Genomic DNA, 21,991 nt, shown 5'->3' with positions numbered 1-21,991 from the left:
AGCTAGCGGACTTTTGCTATGCAAGTTAGCCAAATCTTGTAAACATTAGAATTATATCAGTGTTTCCCCTAGGATTTTTTGAAGCTGTGGTGGTGGGCTGCATCGGAGTCGGACAGCCTCACCATGTCGTGCCACAGCGAATTTTTTTTTCTTCATTTTTTCCCCCAAGAAGAACCATAACAAAGATATATTTGAAATATTTCATTAGCCAGGCTAATGTTGTACCTCTCAGCTACAGTACATGTATGTAAAATGCGTAGCTGATTACAGCTACGTTACCCGATGTACTAATGCGACTTTTTTTCTCGTGGCAATAGTACGACTTACATCTCGTAGTGACTCAGGGTTGGCAACCCAAACTGTTGAAAGAGCCATATTTGACCCCCAAAAAAACAAACAAAAAAAAACTGATACAGTATGTCTGGAGCCACAAAAAATTAAAAGCCTTGTACAAGCCTTATAATTATCGATACTAGCTATATTAGCCTACTATAGAAATGACTAAGTTGGCTAGAAATACGTAATTAGCCTTCATGATTAAATGTTTATTTTCCCTGCAGTGGATCCTATAGAGAATGACGCACCACGTGACTACTCTGTTGTACTATGCCACCACAAGTTTAACTTCATTGCAATATTAATGAATTGAAAGAATGTTTGTGTCATGTTTGTCCTCCTAGAAATCCTATTAAAACAAAAAAATATATTTCCCTCCCCCATCTTTTTCCATTTTAAAAAAAAAAAAAAAAAAAAAAAAAGCTCCGAAGCATCGCTAAAGAGCCGCATGCGGCCCGAGAGCCGCGGGTAGCAGACCACCGTCGTAGTCCTCCTTTTTCCTTTTATTTGACCCTCATAAGTACTACATTACCACAACAATAACAGTCCTTCTGTCAACTGACCCATTGAGAGCACTGGGGGAATTCTAATAGCCGTGTAAAGAGTTTTACTTGATTCGGTGAGAAGGTGAATAGTTTTTTCCCCGTTGTTCGTAAACAAAATTTCCACACAAAGGCACGTCGAGGTACCATTAACTTAGCAAGGAGAGGTATGAGAGTCATTTTTCGAGTGTCCCAGAGCTCGCGAAATTTGGGTGGGGGGGCGCATTTATCAAAGTTTCGTCAGCCGTAATTGTCTGAAGTTGGCGCGCCGGTGTTGTGCCGAAAAATAGCCACTCCACGTGAAATGTCCCCCCTGACGGGAGCGCCCACACGTCACTCGTACAAACAGCCTTTTCTTACCAATCGATGGAACCAGAAACGACGTTCTTGTACCGTGAATATGTATCATTTTACTCTGCTTGAACTGATAAATCGTTTACTGTGACCAACGCTCTGAAAATAGAGCAAGGCTTTATTTTGGGCCCCGCCTCTCCGCAGTCTCTCAGCGCAAGTTAGTCAAAGTTTGCTTTAGACGGCCGTCCACCGCTCACTTTCGCCGAAAAGTCCGATCCAAATTATTGTAATGCCCCGGATATGGGCAAGAAGGAGAGAAGTCTGTATTTGCTTACCCACTTTATTGTGGTAACAATAATAAAGAAAAACAATAACAAAATAACAGCGGGCTGCTACAACATGCGACCGCTATCTCTCGCTATCTCGCTCGTTCTCCCATTCTTCCTACTCGTTCCCCTTGCGTCTCTTAAGGGGGGGCCTGCATAGTTACGAACATTAGGCTACAATACACAATGAATAGGTGTCCGCTGAACTCCTCCCACTCGGCTGCCGCTAGTTTGAAGCGGCCTTAAAAATTTTTTTTTTAAATTTATTTAAATAAATAAATAAAATACATTTGCCAGGCGTGGCGGCTTTCATTTTAGTGTGGCGGTGCGCCACAATCTGTTGAATATAGGGGAATCCCTGTATATGTCATTTAAGATAGCGGATTTTGGTAATGAAAGTTAGCCAGTTGTTGTCAACATTAGCATGGTATAGCATTGAAGCTAGCGGAGTTTTAATACGCAAGTTAGCCAAATGTTGTAAAGATTTGCATTATTATATAGCATTTAAGCTAGCAGACTTTTACTATGCAAGTTAGCCAATTGTTGTAAACATTAGCATTATAATATAGCATTTAAGCTAGCACTTTTGCTATGCAAGTAAGCCAATTTTGGTAAACATTAGCATTATTTATTCATTCAAGCTAATTATTGTAAACATTAGCACTGTATAGCATTTAAGCTTGCGGAATTTTTCTATGCAAGTTAGTCAAATGTTGTAAACATGAGTATAGTTGTATAGAATTTAAGCTAGCAGACTTTGGCTATGCAAGTTAGTCAATTGTGCTAAACATTAGCATTTTATAGCATTTAAGCTTGCTGACTTTTCTATGCAAGTTTGCCAAATGATGTAAACATTAGCATTATACAGCATTTAAACTAGCGGACTTTTGCTATGCAAGTTAGCCAAATGTTCTAAACATTAGCACTGTATGCATTTAAGCTCGCGGAATTTTTGCTATGCAAGTTAGCCAAATGTTGTTAACATTAGAATTATATGTCATTTAAGCTAGCAGACTTTTGCTATGCAAGTTAGTCAATTGTGGTAAACATTAGGCATTATATAGCATTTAAGATGGCGGACTTTGGCAATGAAAGTTAGCCAGTTGTTGTCATCATTAGAATTGTATAGTATTGAAGCTAGTGGAGTTATAATATTTAAGTTAGCCAAATGTTGTAAACATTAGCATTATTATATAGCATTTAAGCTAGCAGACTTTTACAATGCAAGTTAGCCAATTGTTGTAAACATTAGCATTATTATATAGCATTTAAGCTAGCAGACTTTTGCTATGCAAGTTAGTCAATTGTGGTAAACATTAGCATTAAGCCAGTTGTTGTCAACATTAGCATGGTATTGCAATGAAGCTAGCGGAGTTTTAATACGTAAGTTAGCCAAATGTTGTAAACATTAGCATTATTATATAGCATTTAAGCTAGCAGACTTTTACTATGCAAGTTAGCCAATTTTTGTGAACATTACCATTATTATATAGCATTTAAGCTTGCAGACTTTTGCTATGCAAGTTAGCCAATTTTTGTAAACATTAGCATTATTTATTCATACAAGCTAATTGCTGTAAACATTAGCACTGTATAGCATTTAAGCTTGCGGAATTTTTCTATGCAAGTTAGTCAAATGTTGTAAACATTAGCATTATATAGCATTGAATCTAGCAGACTTTTGCTATACTAGTTAACCAATTGTTGTAAACATTAGCATTATATGGGATTTAAGCTAGCCAATTGTTACATTGTAATACTACCGCAATAAAAATGAATAATAACCAGGCGATAGTAAGGATGCAAGGTCAAGCCGAAGGTGCCAAGGACAACGGACTGTTTTGACGCTTTTTTTTTTTCCTCAGGTGGCGGAAAGCCCCCCCGCCGTGCCTCCGCGGCAGCCCACGCACAAGCTCCTCCCGCCGCGTTACCCGTCTCTGTCATCGTCGCCCCCCGACAGCCCCCCGCTGCTGCCGCCCCGGGAGCCGCTGGCCTCGCCCTTGCGCCTGCTGCCGCCACCCCCGGGTCGCCCGCGCCGCGAGCCGCCGGCCCCCCAGGCCTTCTTCCCAGCCTCAGGGAAGACCTCTCCGCCGGACGGCCCCCCCGTGCCGCCTCGCCACGTTGTCCCCAAGTTGCCCCCCAAGACCTACAAGAGGGACTCTCTGAGCCACGCCCCCCCGCCAGACACGCCCCCCGCGCCGTGAGGGGCCAGACGCAACGATTGTGCTCACGCGAAGCCTTCAGGTACCGGAACCGACAGAACCCAAGAGGAGGTACTCTAACGCCGGGTTCTGTTCGGACTTCTTTGTCACAAGGGAATAAAAAATGTCTTGGACACCACCGGTGCCGCTTTATTTTTTTTCCCTTTTTTCTCAAATCTAGAGAAGTGTATTGCTTGACAACCAAAAATAACAATTAAAAAAAAAAAGTCCAGTATCACGTTTTTACATGATAGTGTCATGTAAAATATGAAAAATGTGATACTACCATGTAAAATGTGATAATTATCATTTGAAAATACTGTTGACAGGTTGGTCCTGGTTGGTTTTGTTGAGTTTGAGCCTTTTAGTTTGGGGAGATTTCAGGGTCACTTCCTGTTTGAGTTACAGAACAGGAAGTCACTTCCTGTTTGAGTTACGGAACAGGAAGTGACCCATAAATGCCCCGAAATCAACAGGAAGGGTCACTTTTTATCCATTTTAGGGTATTTACTGATTAATTCCTGTTGATTTTGAGTCACTTTTAGGTCAAAGTTTTTTGTTAGCTAGCACGAGTCAGTGGTGCCTGCTTAGCATACCAATACAAAACTATATTAATACATCTAAAATAAGTCAAATTCAAAATGTTTCCCTCCGCCCCAAAAAAAATCATCAGTGAAAAAAATGATATCGCTCCACCCTGCTTGCCTTAGGGAACCCTGAAACTAACAAATCACTAAAAAAACAGCACAGAATTTGAGGAAATCAACTACACCGACTAATTAAACCGCCGCTAGCTCGAAGATTATGTCAAAAATTCTGAACTTCTGCTTTAAATTCATTTACATGAAAGTCCGTAACGTGCAATAACATTTTTTGGCCACCGGGGTGGGGGGGGCACTGCCGCTCCCTGCCCTCCTCAATCTCCGCCTATGCTCATCACTACCAAAATGTTCTGCGACCCCTGAAACTCAAGAAATTTTGTCTGAAAGGTGCAGATTCTGAAACCTCTCAGGAGAGATGTTTTCTGTTGTGCACCAGAAACTATTTGGTAAACGTTAGCATTGTATAGCATTTAAGCTGGTTGACTTTTGCTATGCAAGTTAGCCAATTATTGTAAACATAAGCATTAATTCAATTCAATTCAATTCAATTTTATTTGTATAGCCCTCAATCACAATACAGCATTGAAGCGAGCGAACTTTTGCTATGCAAGTTAGCAATTTTTTTGTTGTACAGTTTTGCAGTTGTTGCAATTGGCTAACAGATTAGTTTCTGGTGCGCACTAGAAACACCCCTCCCACGGGGTTTCAGAATATGCACCTTTCAAATAAAATTTCTTGAGCCTCAGGGGTCGTAGAACATTTTGGTAGATGTTAGTGTAGATGGTGCGCACCGGAAACTATCTGGTGCACATGAATCTGGTAAACATTAGCATTATATAGCTTTGAAGCCAGCGGACTTTAGCTATATGCAAGTTAGCCAATTTTCGTAAACATTAGCATTATATTGCATTGAAGCCAGCGGACTTTTGCTATGCAAGTCTGCTCGCTTCAATGCTAAATAATGCTAATGTTTACTAGATTAGTTTCTGGTGCGCACCAGAAAACACCCCTCCCGAGGGGTTTCAGAATCTGCACCTTTCAAACAAAATTTCTTGAGCCCTCGGGGGTTTTAGAACATTTTGGTAGATGTTTGCATAGATGGTGCACACCAGAAACTATCTAGTGCACACCAATCTGGTAAACGTTAGCATTTTATAGCATTGAAGCCAGCGGACTTTTGCTATGCAAGTTAGCCAATTTTTGTAAACATTAGGATGATATAGCTATTATGAATACCAAAAGTCTGCTCGCTTCAATGTTACATCATGCTAATGTTAACCAGATTAGTTTCTGGTGCGCACCAGAAACACCCTTCCTGAGGGGTTTCAGAATCTGCAATTTTCAAACAAAATTTTTTTGTGCCTCGGGGGTCGTAGAACATTTTGGTCAAAGTTTCTGGTACGCACCATCTACGCAAACAAACTGGTGCACACCAATCTAGTACACATTAGCATTATATAGCATTTAAGCTAGCGGATTTTTGGTGCGCACCACCAGATTAGTCTCTGGTGCACACCTCCAGAAACTCCCCTCCCTTTCAGAATCTGCAACTTTTAAACAAAATTTCTTGTGCCTCAGGGGTCGTAGAACATTTTGGTTGAAGTTTCTAGTGCGCACCATCTACGCAAACAATCTGGTGCACACCAATCTAGTAAACATTAGCATTATATAGCATTTAAGCTAGCGGACTTTTGGTGCGGACCACCAGATTAGTCTCTGGTGCGCACCGCCAGAAACTCCCCTCCCGAAGGGTTTCAGAATCTGCACCTTTCAAACAGAATTTCTTGAGCCTTGGGGGTTGTCGAACATTTTGGTAGATGTTTGCGTAGATGGTGCACACCAGAAACTATCTAGTGCACACCAATCTGGTAAACGTTAGCATTTTATAGCATTGAAGCCAGCGGACTTTTGCTATGCAAGTTAGCCAATTTTTGTAAACATTAGGATGATATAGCTATTATGAATACCAAAAGTCTGCTCGCTTCAATGTTACATCATGCTAATATTAACCAGATTAGTTTCTGGTGCGCACCAGAACCCCCCCTCCTGAGGGGTTTCGGAATCTGCAATTTTCAAACAAAATTTTTTTGTGCCTCGGGGGTCGTAGAACATTTTGGTCAAAGTTTCTGGTACGCACCATCTACGCAAACAAACTGGTGCACACCAATCTAGTACACATTAGCATTATATAGCATTTAAGCTAGCGGATTTTTGGTGCGCACCACCAGATTAGTCTCTGGTGCACACCTCCAGAAACTCCCCTCCCTTTCAGAATCTGCAACTTTTAAACAAAATTTCTTGTGCCTCGGGGGTCGTAGAACATTTTGGTTGAAGTTTCTAGTGCGCACCATCTACGCAAACAATCTGGTGCACACCAATCTAGTAAACATTAGCATTATATAGCATTTAAGCTAGCGGACTTTTGGTGCGGACCACCAGATTAGTCTCTGGTGCGCACCGCCAGAAACTCCCCTCCCGAAGGGTTTCAGAATCTGCACCTTTCAAACAGAATTTCTTGAGCCTTGGGGGTTGTCGAACATTTTGGTAGATGTTTGCGTAGATGGTGCACACCAGAAACTATCTAGTGCACACCAATCTGGTAAACGTTAGCATTTTATAGCATTGAAGCCAGCGGACTTTTGCTATGCAAGTTAGCCAATTTTTGTAAACATTAGGATGATATAGCTATTATGAATACCAAAAGTCTGCTCGCTTCAATGTTACATCATGCTAATATTAACCAGATTAGTTTCTGGTGCGCACCAGAACCCCCCCTCCTGAGGGGTTTCGGAATCTGCAATTTTCAAACAAAATTTTTTTGTGCCTCGGGGGTCGTAGAACATTTTGGTCAAAGTTTCTGGTACGCACCATCTACGCAAACAAACTGGTGCACACCAATCTAGTACACATTAGCATTATATAGCATTTAAGCTAGCGGATTTTTGGTGCGCACCACCAGATTAGTCTCTGGTGCACACCTCCAGAAACTCCCCTCCCTTTCAGAATCTGCAACTTTTAAACAAAATTTCTTGTGCCTCAGGGGTCGTAGAACATTTTGGTTGAAGTTTCTAGTGCGCACCATCTACGCAAACAATCTGGTGCACACCAATCTAGTAAACATTAGCATTATATAGCATTTAAGCTAGCGGACTTTTGGTGCGGACCACCAGATTAGTCTCTGGTGCGCACCGCCAGAAACTCCCCTCCCGAAGGGTTTCAGAATCTGCACCTTTCAAACAGAATTTCTTGAGCCTTGGGGGTTGTCGAACATTTTGGTAGATGTTTGCGTAGATGGTGCACACCAGAAACTATCTAGTGCACACCAATCTGGTAAACGTTAGCATTTTATAGCATTGAAGCCAGCGGACTTTTGCTATGCAAGTTAGCCAATTTTTGTAAACATTAGGATGATATAGCTATTATGAATACCAAAAGTCTGCTCGCTTCAATGTTACATCATGCTAATATTAACCAGATTAGTTTCTGGTGCGCACCAGAACCCCCCCTCCTGAGGGGTTTCGGAATCTGCAATTTTCAAACAAAATTTTTTTGTGCCTCGGGGGTCGTAGAACATTTTGGTCAAAGTTTCTGGTACGCACCATCTACGCAAACAAACTGGTGCACACCAATCTAGTACACATTAGCATTATATAGCATTTAAGCTAGCGGATTTTTGGTGCGCACCACCAGATTAGTCTCTGGTGCACACCTCCAGAAACTCCCCTCCCTTTCAGAATCTGCAACTTTTAAACAAAATTTCTTGTGCCTCGGGGGTCGTAGAACATTTTGGTTGAAGTTTCTGGTGCGCACCATCTACGCAAACAATCTGGTGCACACCAATCTAGTAAACATTAGCATTATATAGCATTTAAGCTAGCGGACTTTTGGTGCGAACCACCAGATTAGTCTCTGGTGCGCACCGCCAGAAACTCCCCTCCCGAAGGGTTTCAGAATCTGCACCTTTCAAACAGAATTTCTTGAGCCTTGGGGGTTGTCGAACATTTTGGTAGATGTTTGCGTCGATGGTGCACACCATCTTGGCAAACAATCTGGTGCACACCAACCTTGTAAACATTAGCGTTATATAGCATTTAAGCTAGTGGACTTTTGGTGCGCACCACCAGATTAGTTTCTGGTGCGCACCACCAGAAACGCCCCTCCCGAGGGGTTTCAGAATCTGCACCTTTCAAACAGAATTCTTGAGCCTTGGAGGTCCTAGAATATTTTGGTAGATGTTTGGGCGCACCAGAAATGATTGATTGCTTGTATTTCTGTCGTTGTCCCTTTAGGTGCTACGTATATTGTCACACCTCTAATATATATATTTGTGTTAACACACACAAGAATAGAAAAGAATAAGCCTGTATTGAACAAATGTTTTCAGCGGTGACTTGAAGATCCAAAGTCTTTAAATGTTCAGGTGTTCTTAAGGCGACTGAAGGCTCTGGACCCCATGGTGGTCCGGTGGGATAGTAAGTTGATGTTATTCTTTGGATAAATGGGGAAACCCATTGGCAGTGTATCAAATACTTGTTCTCCCCACTGTATTGTCGCACACAGCCCTATTTGACTCTTGAATGTCATGTCACTAACGACCGGTCAGAGACAAGTTCATGTAGCGTCTGCTGCTGGCGGAAGGATCTACTTTCAAGCCCTCGCCTCTCCCTTCGGCCCGACCGACTGCAAGCCCCGCCCGCGAGTCCGCCGCGTCGGTTAGGTCCTCCAGAAACGCGCGCGACCCGCTTGTATCGGCTGACCATCGCTTCGTTTCGCTTCCCTAACCCCCCAAACAAGACTCGCCCTCGCTGGCCACACGCGCCGAGGAGGAAGCGCGTCCGTCCTCCCGTCGAGCGAAGCTCTTTACGGCGGCGCTTTCCCCGGTGTCCGGCGACGGCCGTCGAGCAGAAGGCACGGCGACAGTATGCCGGGCATGATGGACAAAGGTTCCGAGTATTTGGGCAAGGCTCGCTCCAACGGTACCAAGAGTCCGTCCAACGCTTCCAACGGACACTTGACGGACGAAAGCGGCAGTGACGACGAGCACGGTGGGGCGCCCGTTCGTCCGTAGCTAGCTAGCTAGCCCGTTAGCCGCTAACCGGAGCGACGTCCAATGCGCTGCAAAGTCTTTTTGTTTTTTGCTTTGTTGTCCGCAGATGTCGGGATGCGAGTGGGAGCCGACTATCAGGCCGCTATTCCCGACTTGGAGGCCGGTGAGAGACGGACGGACGGAAGGAAGGAAGGCAATTGCTCGGTAGAAGGACGCGGTAGCCTCGGCTCGCGACACCGTACCGAGGCTACGTCAAAAGTGCAACAAATACTCGCGAATGTCCTAGAGTCTTTTTGGAAATTTTCCCCAACGCTACACGTTGGGTAACATTTTAAGCCGCTTTTGCATGAATATGACAGAAGAACGACTCAATTAGTTCGCCTCCAATATCGAAGGTTGGTGACTGTGCGCCGAGGCTACCAACGCGTCCAAATCACCAGATCTTGGCCATCGGCGCATGATGCAAACACACTAAATCTGACCGTTCGATATGCTTACGGGGCTCATCTCAATCGCGATATTTTGGCAATGCTGACGACATTGAAGCAGGAGAGGCAAAAGAGCCAAAGTCTCCTTTTCGTCAGCTTTTAGTTGGGCGGCAGACTGCTTGTTTTTGTCGACAGATCTCGAAATTGGACGTGAGCGCGCACCTTTATCGGTAACTTCAGTCACACCACGCATTAGTGCGGCGACAGAAAGTGTGCCACTTTTTATTCCTCTGGAAAGCTCAGTAAAAACAAAACTGGATCTGTGCAAACACCTTTCGTAATTTCATTTTATTCACCTCAAATATAACCCGGTCGATTGCGATAAAGCACGAGTGGATAATATTGCCAATATTTACTGGGCGAGTGGATTTCCATTGTGTGCCGCTCCAATTTCTGGTGAGAGGCTACTGCGCTTTTAGTTAAAAAAAAAAAAAAAAAAAAAAAAAAAAAGTTGGTCTACCTTCCCATGGGCTCACCACGGTGTGATAACTACGGTGTGATAACCTTAAGCAATAATACAGCGGTATAGCAATTATAGCTCTAAAATGTGTTATTTTGAGATGTATGGATTAAAAAAAAAAAAAAAAAAGTTTTTCCATTGAACAGGATTTTTTTCCCACAACATATTTGCAAATTAGAACATAGCATGAATATAATGTAAAAAATAAAAATAACATTTCTAAATAAAATTGAAATTAATAGAATTTATTGACTAATCCCACAGCTCAAGTTGCTCAACATTAGAACAAGAACCATAGACTTCATAATGTATTGATAGGACAAATAAATAGGGGGGCCGGCATTAAAGCTGACCGAATGGAATCGCAGACAAAGAGCTTTTTCATGAAAAATTCTTGTATATAAATGCTTAAATCCCAGAATTCTTTAGATATATGGACGTAAAACAGTCTCGATTCTTGGTTACGGCATTTAGCATTTATTTTGCGTAAATATGTCTAAGTACAATGCTAGTCTGTTAGTGAATGTAGCTTGTGGCCGCCTGATATAAACAGAACTTTTCCGGTGAAATTCTTGTGAATAAATGCTTAAATCCCAAAATTCTTTACAGATATGGACTTAAAACAGTCTCTATTCTTGGTTAAAAACAAAAACAAAAAAACAGGCATTTAGCATTTATTGTACGTAAATATGTCGAAGTACAATGCTAGTCTGTTATTGAATGTAGCTGGCGGCCGCCTGATATAAACACAGCTCTTCCGGTGAAAATTCTTGTTAAAAAATGCCTAAATCTGCAAATTCTTTATCGATATGGTCGTAAAACAGTCTCGATTCTTGGTTAAAAGAGCAAAGAACCGGGCAGTTAGCATCTATTTTACGTAAATATGTTGAGGTACAATGCTAGTCTGTTAGTAAATGTAGTTAGCGGCAGCCTTATGTAAACAGAGCTTTTTCTGGTGAAAATTCTTGTGAATAAATGCTTAAATCCCTGAATTCTTTATAGACATGGACGTAAAACAGTCTGGATTCTTGGTTAAAAGCAAAAAAAAAAAAAACCAAAACCTCCGGTTAGCGTTTATTTTACGGAAATATGTCGAAGTACAATGCTAGTCTGTTATTGAATGTAGCTGGCGGCCGCCTGATATAAACACAGCTCTTCCGGTGAAAATTCTTGTTAAAAAATGCCTAAATCTGCAAATTCTTTATCGATATGGACGTAAAACAGTCTTGATTCTTGGTTAAAAGAGCAAAGAACCGGGCAGTTAGCATCTATTTTACGTAAATATGTTGAGGTACAATGCTAGTCTGTTAGTAAATGTAGTTAGCGGCAGCCTTATGTAAACAGAGCTTTTTCTGGTGAAAATTCTTGTGAATAAATGCTTAAATCCCTGAATTCTTTATAGACATGGACGTAAAACAGTCTGGATTCTTGGTTAAAAGCAAAAAAAAAAAAACCCAAAACCTCCGGTTAGCGTTTATTTTACGGAAATATGTTGAAGTACAATGCTAGTGATTGTAGCTAGCGGCTGTTTGATGTAAACCGAGCTTTTCCGGTGAAAATTCATGTGAATAAATGCTCAAATCCGCAAATTCTTTATAGATATGTACGTAAAACAGTCTCGATTTAGGGTTAAAAGCAAAGAAAGAAAGAAAAAAACGTGCAGTTAGAATGTATTTTGCATAAATATGTCGAAGTACAATACTAGTCTGTTAGTGAATGTAGCTAGCGGCCGCCTGATGTTAAACAGAGCTTTTCCTGTGAAAATTTTTGTGAATAAATGTTTAAATCTGCAAATTCTTTATAGATATGGACGTAAAACGGTCTGGATTCTTGGTTAAAAGCAAAAAAAACCCAAAAGTGCAGTTAGCGTTTATTTTACGTAAATATGTTGAAGTACAATGCTAGTCTGTTAATAAATGTAGCTAGCGGCCGCCTGATATTAAGAGTTTTTCCGGTGAAAATTCTTGTGAATAAATGCCTAAATTCCCAAATTTAGATATAATAGATATGGAAGTAAAACAGTCTCGATTTTCGGTTAAAAGCAAAAAAAAAAAAAAAAAACGTGCAGTTAGCATTTATTTTACGTAAATATTGCGAACTGTGATGCCAATGCCGTAGTGGCTAATTTCTCCCATTGATTTTTTTTTTTTTCAAAACGTTTCAAAATGCATGCATGGTACGAAAAATATAATTAATTACCTAGACAATCCTTCCTGTTTGTATGCGGGACAGCTTTCGTACTTTTTCAACAGAAATCCAGCGTTAGATCGCTGCGTGCGTGTTTTTTTGAATAGCTCCTCTTGATGTGTGCTGCCCCCTACTTGGATGCGAGATGCAGTGCATGACCGATCTGAGACGTCAATACATTATGAAGTCTATGGGAAAGTTTTAGTGGTTTTGAAACCGTGACGTTTTCCTACCACGGTAAACCTTGAAACTAGTTAACCGGCACATGCCTAATTATGGGAGGGGCCAGAGTGGTCGGGTGCGTATGGAGTTGGGCGGCAGCAAAGGCCTTGGCGGGCTGATCCCTAGCTACAGAAGCTAACTCTTGGGACATGGAATGTCACCTCTCTGGTGGGTATGGAGCCCGAGCTGGTTTGTGAGGCAGAGAAGTTCCGACTAGATATAGTCGGACTCACCTCCACACAGTTTGGGTTCTGGTACCAATCCTCTCGAGAGGGGTTGGACTCTCCTCCACTCTGGAGCTGCCCACGGTGAGACGTGCCGAGCAGGTGTTGGCGTACTTATTGCACCCCTGGCTTGGCTCCTCCGCAGGGTTTCCAGGCTCTCGCCAAGAGATAGGGTGAGAAGCTCGGTCATCCAGGAGGACTTAAGCCTCTACTCCTCCGTGTTGAGACGAGCCAGCTGAGGTGGCTCTGGCATCTGGTTTGGATGTCTCCCAGATGCTTCCCTGAAAAGGTGTTCCGGGCATGTCCCATCAGCGGGAGGCCCTGGAGATGACCCAGGACATGCTGGAGAGACTATATCTCTCAGCTGGCATGGGAACGCCTTGGGATCCCACCAGAGGAGCTGGTTTAAGTGGCTGGGGAGAGGGAAGTGTGGGCTTCCTTGCTAAAGCTGCCGACCTCGGATTAACCGGAAGCTAATGGATGGATGGATGAAGTTGGTCTAGTAGTCTGTTATGTCTTATTAAAAGGACAATATGAATCAGGTTCCAGCAAATATTCGGAGAAGGACACCGGCGGCATGTTGGTGTGGTCGCCTACCCACGACATCGAAGACTCCAAACGTGAGTGACGGCACGGCGCGGCACTCGGCGCGACAGACCGTCCTAGTAACGACCTTTTTCTTCCGCAGTGGATGAGTATATCGCCCTGGCTAAAGAGAAGCACGGCTACAACGTGGAGCAGGTAGACCTCCGCTTTGCTAAAACGCCTTTCCGAGAGCCTCAAGTTGGCGTGCGTCGGTGCAGGCGCTGGGGATGCTCTTCTGGCACAAACACAACATCGAGAAGTCTTTGGCCGACCTCCCCAACTTTACGCCTTTCCCGGACGAGTGGACGGTGGAGGACAAGGTGCTGTTCGAGCAAGCCTTCAGTTTTCACGGCAAGAGTTTTCACCGCATCCAGCAGATGGTAGGACCCGGAGCGCGCCGTCTCCACTGTTCTTCTCGCTCACATACCCTCGGGACGTCAGCTTCCAGATAAGTCCATCTCCAGTCTGGTCAAGTACTACTACTCGTGGAAGAAGACCCGCTCCAGAACCAGCCTGATGGACCGCCAGGCTCGTAAATTGGCCAGCAGGAGCAACCAGGGCGACAGGTATCGCTTTTTTTTTAACGATGGACACACAAATATGCAATTGAAAACCCATATAGAACTATTGATTATTTAAGTAATCGATTAATCTATCGATTAGTTAGTTTGAATAATCGAGTCATCGGATTACGAACACTTAATGTGTTGTAGAATAAATATTAGTTGGTCCCTTAATGTTGGTCTTAACAGGGAGCAGCTGAAAGCCCGCTAGCTTAAATGCTATATAATGCTAAAGTTTAAAACAATTGGCTAACTTGCATACCAAAAGTGCGCTAGCTTAAACGCTACTTAATGCTAATGTTCACAACATTTGGCTAACTTGCATACCAAAAGTGCACTAGCTTAAATGCTATATAATGCCAATGTTCGCCACAATTGGCGAACTTGCATACCAAAAGTCTGCTAGCTTACATGCTGTATAATGCTAATGTTCACAACAATTGGCTAACTTGCATACCAAAAGTGCGCCAGCTTAAATGCTATATAATGCTCATGTTCACAACAATTAGGTAACTTGCATAGCAAAAGTCCGCGTGCTTAAATGCTATATAATGCTAATGTTAACAACAATTGGCTAGCTTAAATGCTATATAATGCTAATGTTTAAAACAATTGGCTAACTTGCTTACCAAAAGTGCGCTAGCTTAAATGCTATATAATGCCAATGTTCGCCACAATTTGCTAACTTGCATACCAAAAGTCTGCTCGCTTGCATGCTGTATAATGCTAATGTTTACAGCAATTGACTAACTTGCATACCAAAGTGCGCTAGCTTAAATGCTATATAATGCTAATGTTTACAACAATTGGCTAACCTGCATACCAAATGTCCACTAACTTAAATGCTATATAATGCTAATGTTTGCAACAATTGGCTAACTTGCATACCAAAAGTGCGCTAGCTTAAATGCTATACAATGCTATTGTTCGCAACAACTGCCTAACTTGCGTAGCAAAGGTCCGCGAGCTTAAATGTTATATAATGCTAATGTGTACAACAATTGGCTAACTTCCATCGCCAAAAGTCCACTAACTTGAATGCTATAAAATGCAAACGTTAACAACAATTGACTAACTTGCGTAGCAAAAGTCCGCTAGCTTAAATACTTTATAATGCTAATGTTTAATGTTTAGCTTACCAAAAGTGCGCTAGCTTAAATGCTATATAATGCTAATGTTCGCAGCAATTGGCTAACTTGCATACTAAACGTGCGCTAGCTTAAATGCTATACAATGCTATTGTTCGCAACAATTGGCTAACTTGCATAGCAAATGTCCGCTAGCTTAAATGCTATACAATGCTATTGTTCGCAACAACTGCCTAACTTGCGTAGCAAATGTCCGCGAGCTTAAATGCTATATAATGCTAATGTGTACAACAATTGGCTAACTTCCATCGCCAAAAGTCCACTAACTTGAATGCTATAAAATGCAAACGTTAACAACAATTGACTAACTTGCGTAGCAAAAGTCCGCTAGCTTGAATACTTTATAATGCTAATGTTTAATGTTTAGCTTACCAAAAGTGCGCTAGCTTAAATGCTATATAATGCTAATGTTCGCAGCAATTGGCTAACTTGAATACCAAAAGCCTGCGAGCTTAAATGCTATATAATGCTAATGTTCGCAGCAATTGGCTAACTTGAATACCAAAAGCCTGCGAGCTTAAATGCTATATAATGCTAATGTTGGCAACGGTTGGCTAACGTGCATAGCCAAAAGTCCACTAGTTTGAATGCTATATAATGGTAATGTTAACAACAATTGGCTAACTTGCATAGCAAAAGTCTGCTAGCTTAAATGCTATATAATGCTAATGTTTACAACAATTGGCTAACTTGCATACCAAAAGCCTGCGAGCTGGAATGCTATATGATGCTAATGTTGGCAACAGTTGGCTAACCTGCATAGCAAAAGTCCGCTAGCTTAAATGCTTTATAATGCTATTGTTTACAACAATTGGCTAACTTGCATAACAAAAGTCCACTAGCTTAAACGCTATATGATGCTAATGTTTTATGTTTACTTTTTTTTTTTTTTTCTCAACAATACTCTTCACAAATCGTTCAAACACATGTTCCAACAAAAAAACGGCTAAATATACCAATAAAGTCAATAACAAATGCATAAAAAAAACATTAGCTTATGTTGGTCTTAACAGGGAGTAGCTGTATTCAGCCATGTTAAATGAGTTAAATCATATTGTGTTGGCACAAAGTGTATCCACCCAAATCAATAAAACTAAATGCAAACACTTAAAAATAAACCATTAAAATGCCACTTTAAACGAATACTCGAAGTAGCAAAATTTGATTAGAAGCTTTTTCTCTAATCGAATTACTCGAGTTAACCGATTCGTCGTTGCAGCACTAGTGAATAGAATATACAAATAGCCTCCACGTTAGCGCGGCGTTCACCGTTAGCATCCACATATCATTACGGTCACCTTGTCCCCGTTGTCGTCGCAGTGACGAGGAGATGGAAGAGCCCAACGCCGCCGAACCAAACGACAGTGACTACGACCCCAACAGGGAAGCCAAGAAAGAGGTACGCCGCCACACCATGTAAAAACTCCTGTGCTTGTATGTGCGATGGCTTCATTCTTCTTTTTTGCAGAATTTAAAAACGAAATGTCAAATAAACTGGACTTGTGGAAAAATGATGTTGCCGGCTGCCTGCCGCTACTCGTTTTGTGGCCCCGGGCCGACCGTTTGGGATCTTATCGTCGTGTTTTTTTGTTGTTTTTTGGGGGGCAGCAGAACCCGGCGGCGGAGCCAGGCGGCGCCGCCGCACCGGCCTCTAAGTCGACACCTGGCAGACGGGAGCACCAGACGCTCCAGCACCGTCATCACCAGCGCTCGCGCTGCCGTCCCCCGAAAGGCATGTACCTGACCCAGGATGACGTGGTGGCCGTGTCCTGCAGCGCCGCCGCCGCCAACGCCCTTCTGCGCCAGCTGGACATGGAGCTGGTGTCCCTCAAGAGGCAGGTAGGATAGGAGATGCCCAAACACACACCTTTTTCTGGTGGTAGACAGTAGCCCACTCTGATAACATTCACTCCTGGACTACCTGATGCTCACCGTGTTTTTGAGGGCTTTTCGTGTTGTTACATCAACTGAACGCAAATTCTAAAATGTCAATTAAAAGCTTATGTGTCTATTGCATTTGTCTCATTCAGGTTCAAAACGCCAAACAAACCAACAGCGGACTCAAGCACTTCTTGGATCCAGGAATCAATGACTTCCGCCTTCCTGAGGTGGGTCGGGCCGCGAACGACCTCGACTTTATTCCGTTGCTCGTTGGAAATGTTACCTTCCGTTGGCTAACGCTGCTCATACCCGCTCAAAGTTCGCGTCGCTATACTTTCTTTTCCACCGTAGTAAAGCGAATTCGGCAATGGCAAATGGCAAAACGGCCAAAAAATGCCGCATGGCAAAATCCATTTTGCCACATGGCAAAAAAAAAAAAAGACAAAATCCATTTTGTCATATGGCAAAATCTATTTTGCTACATGGCAAAATCTATTTCGCCACATGGCAAAAAAAAAGCCACATGGCAAAAAAAGCCACATACAAATATCCATTTTACCACGTACCAAAAAAAAATGCCACATGGCAAAATCCATTTTGCCACATGGCAAAAAATGCCACATGGCAAAAAAGCTACAGGGCAAAATTCATTTAGCCACATGGCAAAAAAATGCCACATGGCAAAAAGCATTTTGCCACATGGCAAAAAGAAAAAGCCACATACAAAAATCAATTTTGCTGGATACTAAAAAAAATGCCGCATGGCAGAAAAATGCCACATGGCAAAATCCATTCTGCCACGTGGCAAAAACAATGCCACCAAAAAAATGTCACATATCAAAATCCATCTTGCCACATACCAAAAAAATGCCACATGGGCAAAAAAATGCCACATACCAAAATCCATTTTGCCACATACCAAAAAAATGCCACATGGCCAAAAAAATGCCACATACCAAAGTGTTGTGACATAGCAAAAAAATGTTGAATGGCCCAAAAAATGCCACATGGCAAAAAAAAATGCCATATGACAAAATCAATTTTGCCACATGGCAAAAAAAATGCCACATGACAAAATCAATTTTGCCACATACCACAAAAAATGCCACGTGACAAAAAATGCCACATAAACAAAATCCATTTTGCCTCATACCAAAAAAAAAATGCCACATGGCAAAATCCACTTTTGGGATTTGGCAAAAAAGCCACAGGGCAAAATCCATTTAGCCACATGGCAAAAAAAATGCCAAATGGCAAAAAGCATTTTGCCACAGGGCAAAAATAAAAAGCCACATCCAAAAATCAATTTTGGCAGATACAAAAAAAAAAAAATGCCGCATGGCAAAAAAAGGCCACATGGCAAAATCCATTTTGCCACATGGCAAAAAAAAAAAAAAATGCCACAGAAAAATTCCACATATCAAAATCAATTTTGCCACATACCAAAAAAATGCCACATGGCAAAAAAAATGCCATATGACAAAATCAATTTTGCCACATACCAAAAAAATGCCACGTGACAAAAAAATGCCACATTACCAAAATCCATTTTGCCGCATACCAAAAAAAAAAATGCCACGTGACAAAAAAAATGCCACATGGCAAAATCCATTTTTGGGATTTGGCAAAAAAAAAGGCCACATGGCAAACTCCATTTTGCCAGATGGCAAATACCACTTTTGGTTCTCGCCATCTCTCAATGTGCAGGAAGTGAGCTAGCTCAACAGGCAGTGACACTGGAATGCCCCAAAATGTGCAGGAAGTCATCAAAATCAACAGGAAGTGACCCCACAATGGCCAAAATGTGACCCATCCAAATCTAAATGAATTTTACGCCTGGGGCTATCAGTGCTAACCCTTAACATTGACGCAATGCTAGTGGCAAAATTAGCTAGCAACCTATTGGTTCCTTTGTCAAACAGTGGCATCTCTTTAAAAAGATAAATGGTGGGAATATTTTGATAACCAAGTATGGTGATATATCGTCACACCAGCGGCTCACCTCGTATGTTTTGGACGTTTGCAGAGCGCTCAGAAGGTGAATGCTCGCTGGACCACCGACGAGCAGCTGCTCGCCGTTCAAGGTGACTCCTCCCCATTTCATTTTGCGTTCGACCTCCGCCGACGCCTAACTCCGTCGTCTGTTCAGGAGTCAGGAAGTACGGCAAAGACTTCCAGGCCATCGCCGACGTGATCGGCAACAAAACGCTAGGACAAGTCAAGAACTTCTTCGTCAACTACCGGCGCCGCTTCAACCTGGAGGAGGTGCTGCAGGAGTGGGAGGCGGAGCGAGGCGACGGGGGCGGCGAGGAGTCCAAGAACGCTTCGGCCACACCTTCCGGGAAGAGCACGGACGACGAGGACGACGAGGTGGGCATCACTCCAGTTAACACTGTTTGAAAATGTGTAAAACATTATGATAAATGCCATTTGGACATTGCCACAATTGTCTTAAAATGCTTGCTGACAGACTGCTTAACTCAGGCTCCGCCCTTCTTCCCTCCCACCTATCGCAGACTCAGGCGGCGTCGGGAGGGTCCCCCGCTGCGGCGGCGGCGACCTCGTCCCGGTGCCAGGGCGGTGGCGTGTCGGGCCCCGCCTCCTCTCTCCAGCAGCAGCCGCCGCCCCTGCTGCGGCCCTCGCTGCCGGCCACGCCCTCCCTGCACCGGCAGCCGCCGCCCCTCCAGCAACAACAGCCTCGCCCCGCCCCTCAGCAGCAGCAACAACAGCAGCAGCCGCCGCCCCTCATTCGCCCCTCTGACCCCCCTCGTCTCAATCCCCGTCCCCCGGTCGGCCAGCGCTCGCCGGCGGCGGCGACGCTCCAGCCGTCGGACGGTGCCTCGTCTTCCTCCCTCCACTGAGAACGCACATTCGCGCGTCAGTGGGGGGCGGGGCTCGCGCAACTTGACATCGGCATTTTTAAAAATGTTCTATTTTTCAAGTTGGTTTGAACTTTAAAACGTAGTCAGTTAGCTGCCGATAAGTGTTTTTCACTGGTTAAAAAGAAATAAAAACTAGAAAATGGCATTTGTGGAGAAATTGCGCGGAGATGCGTGACTCGCTACCTGTAGATTTTCCACTAACTGGGAGCGTTTGTTGATTGGCTGGTCCCTCCCAGTCGACGCGGATTGGACGATGGCAGCTAATGAGTGCCCTATATTGAGTAAAACTAATATATCAACTAAATTATGAGTTTGAGTGATTTTTCTGTCTGTGTGTTTTTTTTTTTTTTGGGGGGGGGTGCAGTTTTTTTCCCCCACAGCAATGAATACCCTATAACAAAAACTAAAATGTAAACTATCAATTTCTGAGTGTTTTTTTCTTGGGGGGGGGGGTATTTTTAATTTTTTGGGTTGCAGGTTTGCCAAATTTGATCACTTTTCATGGCTGATGAGTATCCTATAACAACTACAACTAATATATAAAATTTGGATGATTTTGGCGATTTTTTTTTTTCCCAACCAGTTTTTTTTTTTGCGTTTTTTTTCCACCGCTAATGAGTGCCCTTATAGTAACAAAAACTAACATATCAACTAAACCATCAATTTGAGTAATTTTCTAGGGGTGGGGGCGTTTTTGTGTATTTTTGTTTTCAGTTACAGTTTTGCCAATTTTTTTCACTTCATGGGTAATGAGTATCCTATAACGTCTAGAACTAATATATCTAATATATCAAACTTTGATTTTTTTTTTTTTTCGAGGGGCGGAGGGTGCATTTTTTTCACAGCTAATGAGTGCCCCATACTGACAAAAACTAAAATCTAAACCATCAATTTGAGTCAAAAAAAATTGAGGGGGAGCGTTTTTGTGTCTTTTTTTTTTTTTCGTTGCAGTTTTGCCAATTTTTTTTCATCACTTTGCATGGCTAATGAGTATCTCATAACGACAAGAACTAATATACTAGTATCAATTAAATCATGAATTTATGGGTAATTTTTTTTGGAGAGGGCAATTTTTTTCCTCAGTTTTTTTTTTTTTTTTTTTAAATATAAACTAAACCAAATTATGAGTGATTTGTTTTGGGGCGAGGGGCGTTTTTTTGTGTGTGTTTTTTATTTTTTGTTGTTGTGGTTGCTGTTTTGCCATTTTTTTCATTACAACTAATGAGTATCCTGTAACGACTAGAAATATATCAACAAAATTATGAATTTAGTTAAGTTTTTTTTTCTCATTTTTTTGGTGTTTTTCCACAGCTTATGAGTGCCCTATAATGACAAAAACTGAAATATAAACAAAACTATCAATTATTGACTGATTTCTTTTGGGGCAGTTTATTTATTTATTTATTTATTTTTTTTTTTGGTTGCAGTTTTACCAATTTCTCCCCATCACTTTTCACGGTTAATGAGTATCCTATAACGACTAGAACTAATATATCAACAAAATTATGAATATGGGTAATTTTTTGGGGGGGCAATTGTTTTTTCAGTTTTTTCCCCCCGTTTTTTTCCACAGCTAATGAGTGCCGTATAATGACAAAACCTAAGATATAAACTAATCAATGAGTGATTTTTGGAGGTCGGGGGCGTTTTTTGTGTCTTTTTTTTGTTGTTGTTATTGCAGTTTTGCCATTTTTTTCAGCATTTTTCACAGCTAAAGAGTATCCTATAACGAATAGAACTAATATATCCACAAAATTATGAATTTATGGGTGATTTTTTTGGGGGGGGCTTTTTTTGTTTGTTGTTGTTGCAGTTTTGCCATTTCTTTCATCACTTTTCGCATCTAATGAGCATCACGAGTGATTTTTTAGGGAGGGGGTGTTTTCTGTGTTTAAATTTTTGTTGTTGCAGTTTTGCCATTTTTCCCCCATCACTTTTCATGGTTGATGAGTATCCCAGAACAGCTAGTATGTATTATGTAAATTATTATGTATGTATTAACT

At 42.2% G+C, this 21,991-nt stretch overlaps 2 protein-coding genes across 6 annotated transcripts in view; both read left to right on the top strand.

Annotated features, from left to right (window-relative positions):
* Window positions 1-4,053, top strand: part of LOC130920141 (son of sevenless homolog 1-like) — a 28,832-nt gene extending 24,779 nt beyond the window's left edge. Inside the window, exon 23 of one of the 2 annotated variants that reach the window (XM_057843081.1) lies at window positions 3,364-4,053. In XM_057843081.1, coding sequence (XP_057699064.1) covers window positions 3,364-3,702 — 339 coding nt within the window. In that variant the 3' untranslated portion in view covers window positions 3,703-4,053. The remainder of the gene's footprint in view (window positions 1-3,363) is intronic. The other variant, XM_057843080.1, reaches the window with a different exon arrangement.
* Window positions 4,054-8,877: 4,824 nt separating this feature from the next.
* Window positions 8,878-20,322, top strand: rcor3 (REST corepressor 3). 4 transcript variants are annotated; one of them, XM_057843083.1, is made up of 12 exons: window positions 8,878-9,346; window positions 9,455-9,541; window positions 13,472-13,549; window positions 13,618-13,670; window positions 13,733-13,894; window positions 13,956-14,080; window positions 16,546-16,624; window positions 16,834-17,064; window positions 17,256-17,333; window positions 19,133-19,190; window positions 19,256-19,476; window positions 19,623-20,322. In XM_057843083.1, the coding sequence occupies exons 1-12, from the start codon at window positions 9,223-9,225 to the stop codon at window positions 19,965-19,967; spliced, it is 1,641 nt and encodes a 546-aa protein (XP_057699066.1). In that variant the 5' UTR covers window positions 8,878-9,222; the 3' UTR covers window positions 19,968-20,322. The 4 variants fall into 4 exon arrangements, with proteins under 4 accessions (XP_057699066.1, XP_057699067.1, XP_057699068.1 ...); XM_057843084.1 differs by having other exon boundaries at window positions 8,880-9,346; window positions 16,837-17,064; window positions 19,623-20,321; XM_057843085.1 differs by having other exon boundaries at window positions 8,887-9,346; window positions 9,455-9,511; window positions 19,623-20,319.
* Window positions 20,323-21,991: the final 1,669 nt, after the last annotated feature.

Source organism: Corythoichthys intestinalis, chromosome 8 (genome assembly GCF_030265065.1).
Source record: "Corythoichthys intestinalis isolate RoL2023-P3 chromosome 8, ASM3026506v1, whole genome shotgun sequence".
NCBI lineage: Eukaryota > Metazoa > Chordata > Actinopteri > Syngnathiformes > Syngnathidae > Corythoichthys > Corythoichthys intestinalis.
The sequence above is the reverse complement of the archived record's forward strand: the minus strand, read 5'-3'. Positions and strand labels throughout refer to the sequence as shown.